Genomic DNA, 6,489 nt, shown 5'->3' on the forward strand with positions numbered 1-6,489 from the left:
GAATTGAGAGAGGAGTCATAATTCTTGTTCCTGATATGATAGACATAGTATAATTGTTGATTGGGAGATTAATAGTTCTTTGGGATAATAGTTTATAATTGTATTTCAATTGATCATGGGAGTGACTTTTGGATATAGTTGTAGGCCTTATTTTGTATCTTAGGAGAGAACAATGTAAACTTTCAAAGAGTTATTTTTAGCAAAGTACGATGAATAGATATCGCAATACATCAACATTCACTGAATGAATTGAAGAACCCTAGTTCTCGAGTTGCATTTCATTATTTATAAATCTTTGTTTTAATCACTTATTAGTTTAATTTAGTTAATCATAAAACACCAATTATTTCTACACACTTCTAGCAGTTAAAAGATCAAATACTTGATTTTCTATTGACTTAGTCCTTCCCTGATAACGAACTACACTAAGTTATACTTCAATAAATTGGCGCCACTGCCGGGTTTCCGGCAGCAACAACAATATCAACTTCCACCTAAAGAAAAGAAGGAACCAGCTGATTAGAAAGTTGCACTGAACAAGATGATACAAGGAACTACTGGGGCCTTCACCAATATAGAGACCAAATTTGAAAAGGTCGAGTCAAGGCTTGATCAGATGGCATCATCTCAAAAGATCCTGGAATCAAAAATTGGCCAAATTGCAAATAAGATTAGTATGCGTGAACAAAGAGCACTTTCTAATCAACCCAATGTGAATATCAAAGAGTCGTGCAAAGTTATCACTTTGTGGAATGGAAGAGAACTACCGAAAATTGTGGCTCCAACACTGAAAGATTAGATTCTTCCTTCTAAGAAAAGGAAAACACATCAAGTTAATATGGAGATTTATGACAGTGTTGATGATGAACCTAACAAGGAAAGGCTCACACATAAAACTCCTATGAAACCATACATCCCTCTAATTCCTTTTCCATGAAGGTTGAAAAATAGAAAGTTAGAGAAGCAGTATGAATTTTTTTGAAGATGTATCATGAGATCCATATTAACATTCCGTTTGCAGATGTATTGGCTCAAATGCCCCTCTACGTGAAATTTATAAAGGAGGTCTTATCTAACATGAAAAAGTTGGAGGAGGTGGAAACGATCACTCTTACTGAAGAGTGCATTGCTGTTATTCAATATAATGTTCCTCCTAAACTCAAGGATCCTAAAAGTTTTTCTTTTCCATGGACCATTGGTGAAGTGGGAATAAAAAAGGCCTTGTGTGATCTTGGAGCTGGTGTAAGTTTAATGCCACACTCTATGTATAAAAGACTTGGCTTGGTAGAGTTAAAGAAGACAAAGATTTCACTTTAATTTGCGGATAGATCAATAAATTATCCATTAGGTGTACTTGAAGATGTTTTGGTAAAGGTGGATAAATTTGTTATTCCGTGTGATTTTGTTGTGTTGGAGATGAATGAGGATGTTGATATTCCACTTATTTTGGGAAGACCATTCTTGGCGACTGCGAGAACCAACATTGATGTGAAATCCGGTAAGCTTACATTGAACGTGGGGGAAGAAAAAGTTGACTTTGATCTTGATCAATCTATGAAATAGTTGTCAGTCAAAATCGAGTGTTATGTGGTGGATGTTGTGAAAGAATTCTGTTAGGTCCTGAATTATCGTAGAAGGGGGGGGGGGTTGAATACGATAATAATTAAATTAAAAATTCTTTCGAATCTTTAGCGGATATAAGATTTAGTGCTCGGTTAGTGGTTTCGTGTTCTTGAGAGGAATAGTGTTTGGAATGATAAAAACAAGGAACACAAGATATTCGGGGAAATATATATTTGTTAGGTCACACAACACTGTAGAAGGGGGTTGAATACAGTGTTTTCACAATCAAATTGATTTAACACAAGTATGTAACAAAGATCAAGTATATTGAATAAACTCTGTTACAATAAGAACTGTTGTTCTCTCTCAGTGATGAACAAATATCACTAAGAGCTGCTAGGTTACAATGTATAATCTTCTCGATAATGATAACACATATAGTGTAAACCCTAAGTCCGTGTTCATATAATACACAGTTACAAGATAACTTCTAAATGATATGGAATACAATTCTGTCTCCTAAAATATATCAATCAGATATCTTCTACAAGTCTTCCAGTCTTCTAACTCTTTCCATGCATATCTTCTTTTGTTATAGTCTCGATCTTCTACTGTAAATCAACTTCCTATCTTAACTGTAAGTCTTCCCGCACTTAAGTTCTGATATGACCTTAAGTTCTGATATTAAGTTCCGATTTCCAGTAAGTCCCAATTTCAGTAAGTCCTGATATGTCCTGTTTGTTAAGATCTGAAAACTAAACATGAATCATATTATACATGACATCTCAAATATATCTAACAATCTCCCCATCTTGTAAATTAAGAAAAATATACAAGTTAATAGATTTGATGATGTCAAAAACATTTATTTCAAATGCAAATAAGAGTTTAACTAGATAACTTATTAGGTCACACAACACTGTAGAAGGGGGTTGAATACAGTGTAGAATACAATCAAATCGATTTAAAGCACCAGTAACAGAAAACAGATGTATTCGATATAATAAACTCTGTTACAATGGAACTGTTCTCTCTCAGTGATGAACAAATATCATGAGAGCTGCTAGGTTACAATTGTGTGATCTTCTTGATGATCGTAACTCTTATAGAGTAAACCTATATCTGTGTTTATATAGACACACAGTTACAAGATAACTTCTATTTGATATGGAATATAATTTTGTCTCCTAAAATATATCAACCAGATATCTTATATAATTCTTCTAGTCCTCTATCTCTTTCGATGCATATCTTCTTCTTGTATTAGTCTCTATCTTCTTTCCTGTAAATCAGCTTCCTTCCTTAACTATTAGTCCTCTAGTACTTAAGTTCTGATATCCATCTTCTGATAACTAATTCTTCATCCAAAGAATATGTGCACAATTGTATGATCTTCTCGATGATCGTAACTCTTATAGAGTAAACCTATATTTGTATTTATATAGACACACAGTTACAAGATAACTTTTAGTTGATATGGAATATAATTCTGTCTCCTAAAATATATCAACCAGATATCTTATATAATTCTTCTAGTCCTCTAACTCTTTCCATGCATATCTTTTTCTTGTATTAGGCTCGATCTTCTATCCTGTAAATCAGCTTCCTTCCTTAACTGTTAGTCCTCCAGTACTTAAGTTCTGATATCCATCTTCTGATATTATCTTCTGATAATCTAAGTCCCGATATCCTTAAGTCCTGACTTCCAGTAAGTCCTGATTCTAGTAAGAACTGATATTTCCTATAAGTTAAGATCTGAAAACTAAACATGAAACATATTAGACATGACATCTCAAATATATCCAACAATCTCCCCTAACTTGTAAATTATGCAAGAATGTACAAGTTAATAGATTTGATGATGTCAAAAACATTTAAGTTCAAATGTAATAAGAGTTTAATATGATTATTAATTACAACTTACAAAACATCTTGCTTTACCAACATCACTGAATCAATCTGAATCCATAATGATTCTTAACAAAATCATTTATCAGATTATGTTCAGCTTTCTTTAGAACTTCAGCTAACTGTGCTTTGACCTGCATTAGTTCTTCTTCTTTACTATCACCAATTTGATAAATGGCTGTTCTACGAGCTTGAATGGATGTTCTTTCAAGTCCATCACCAAGTCTGATAACCTTAGGATGTGAAGAGTTTTCATTATAACATAAGCATCTTCCTTTCAGAATAACTTCCACCTTAGCAGAATTCTTCAGCATAGGAATTTCCCTTTCATCACCTTCAGTAATTATTGGACTGTAATATGAAGTCTTTGTACCAGAGATTCTGAATAAATCGCTTATAGCCTTCAAAATATATTCTGACCATCTTCTTGTAACATCAGATTTTACTTCCAGAAGATAATGAATATGTTGAAGTTCTCTGATAGACTTCTTTAATACATCAATATCAACTAATCTATAAGTCCTTCCATCATTGAGAAATAAGATCAATTTCTCTTTTAGATTCTCATTATCATGAGCATCTATCACAACTTGAGCAGACAACACCTTGTCAAGGTGCCTTTGTTTGATTTGTTCATATGGTTTGTCTGTCAATATGAAAGGATCTCTTATAGTAACCTCTACTCCTGTTTGAATCTTCTCTTCGTCAGAACCTAATCAAGCTCTATCTCTAGGTTGCTTGGATTTCAACCCAAATGTACCAAGTTGATTAATCATGAGATTGGATTTTTGTTCAACTGGAGTAGCTTTCTTCCATAACAACTTCTTTTTATCAGCAATTGTCATTTTATCCCAATTAACTTGAGCATTGTCAGTAGTTGATGTCTTGATAGCTTGATCATAATTTGATGTTTCTTCTGTACCTTCCTATCTTTTATTCTGAATAACAACTTGAGAAGTATCAGAGGTTATTTTAGAATCTTCAATTATCTTTCTTCTTTTCAGAATTTGAACAGTTTCATCTTCAATAAGATTATCATCAGTTACTTGAACCATTTTACATACTGGTATCATCAGATCTTGAGAAGATTTCAAGTCCAGTGACTTGGTTGGTTCATAAATTTTTTCTTTCCCTTTGTCTTTGGGATCACTCTCAGTATGTGATCTAGTATTGAATTTTGAAGTTTCAGAATTTGACTTTTCCTTGATCACAATGCCTTTCTCCTTAGGCCTTGGAGGTTTATTTGCATCAGAAGCTTTAGACTTAGGATTTGTCTTCTCAGCAACAAATCTAGCTTCTTCCTCCTTGAAAGTTTCTAAATCCATTCCTGGATTGTGTTTCAGAAATAATCTTCTTACTATCTCCTCATCAAGTGTCTGGATTTTAGGATCTTTGTAATAAATAGTAGTCTGCTTCCCCATTAACTTCAGAGTTTGTAAGAGCTTCTGAGAGTCTTCAGATCCTAACTGAATCAGAATATCAGAACTTGTCACCAGAATTTTCTTATCACCACTTGACTTCAATCTTTGATAATTCACAACATCAGAACTTGACTTTTTCTGAATAGAAGATTTTCCTTGAACTTTTCTTCGACCTCTGCTCTTTTCAGAGTTTCCCTGGTCATCACCTTTATCGTCCTTTTTCTTCAGTTCTTGAGTAGGTCAGCATTTGGACTTAACTACCTTCTCCCCCTTTTTGGCATCATCAGGAAGTAAGAGAGAAAAAGGAAGTTTAACTGAAGATTGGATTTCATCCAATTGAGCTTTCTGAGAAGCTTGATTAGCCAGAACCTCAGCAATTTGGGCATGTTTCTTCTCTTGAGTTTTCTCAATGGTTGCAACTTTTTCAGAAATAGGTATGATATACTTGTTCTTGTCAAGCTTGATCTGTAGATTGAACTTATCAGCTTGTTCCCTGAGTGTATCAACCTTTTCATGAGTAGAAGTATGTAGACCTTGAAGATATTTTATAGACAGAGCTGTGATCTTGAGTTGTGTCTTGAAATCAGCATTTATGAGCAACTCATCAGCTTTTACAATATGCTCTGTCAGAATTATAGAACATGGAATAAAATCTGATTCATTCCACTTCTTGGTCCACTCAACACCTCTGTGAGTATCCTCCCAAGGAATAGGTGCTTCCTTTTCAACAAATTTCTTGACCAATTCTTCCTTGCCCAGAGTAGGTACTGGAGTCTTAACAGAAACACTGTCATCAGAACTTGAGGAAAACTCATTCTATGCTGATAGCTCAACAGTGTGTGAAGCAACTGGAGATTCAGGAATAACATCATCTAAATTCTGATCAACAGAATTTATCTTTAGAGCTGGTGTCTTTGATATAGATGGAGCTTCCAGATAAAGAACTTCAGGTATATTCAAATTATGAATATCTATTTCAGAATTATCAGATTGTGCTTTAGCATCATCTGTAGCTTTAATAGGAGAGACGAGATGGGTAACAACTGTGTCATTAGCAGTGTTTTTGGCTTGAGCTGGAAGGGCTTCAATGATAATTGGTTCTTGTGAGATCAGAGATTCCTGATCCCCTTCCTCAGCTTCTTCAGTATCATCTGATATAGCCTTATTCAAATACCTCCTTGCCTTCATTTTCTTCAATCTCCTTGCCAATGAAGGAGTTACTTCAGCAACATCAGAATTTACTGATTTCCTTTTCAAAGTATCAGAACTTTGAGATGCTTTCTCTTTCTGAGAAGTAACATTCTCAGCTTCAAATATCACAGGTTCAGATGCATGAACTGGTGCTTCAATTATTTCCTCAAATTATCAAAATTTATTATTGACCATTATTGAATCAAAACATTCATCACAGGATAAAGTTAAAAATCGATGAAGTAAAGATTAACAAATTGCAATTAAAACATGCACAGTCACATAATTTGAGAAACAAAGACCAAATCTTGCAATTTAAAGGAAATTTCATTAATATATCAGATGAGTACATTTCATGAAATTTATCAATTACATGCAAAAATTACAAGATAGTCCTATTCTAAGA

General features: G+C 33.8%; 1 protein-coding gene across 1 annotated transcript; it reads left to right on the forward strand.

Annotated features, from left to right (window-relative positions):
* The first annotated feature begins 984 nt into the window (after positions 1 to 984).
* On the forward strand, positions 985 to 1,563 carry LOC141718893 (uncharacterized). Its single transcript, XM_074521268.1, has 2 exons — positions 985 to 1,242; positions 1,375 to 1,563. Exons 1-2 carry the CDS (start codon positions 985 to 987, stop codon positions 1,561 to 1,563), a joined length of 447 nt encoding a protein of 148 aa, XP_074377369.1.
* Positions 1,564 to 6,489: the final 4,926 nt, after the last annotated feature.

Source organism: Apium graveolens, chromosome 4 (genome assembly GCF_009905375.1).
Source record: "Apium graveolens cultivar Ventura chromosome 4, ASM990537v1, whole genome shotgun sequence".
Lineage (NCBI taxonomy): Eukaryota > Viridiplantae > Streptophyta > Magnoliopsida > Apiales > Apiaceae > Apium > Apium graveolens.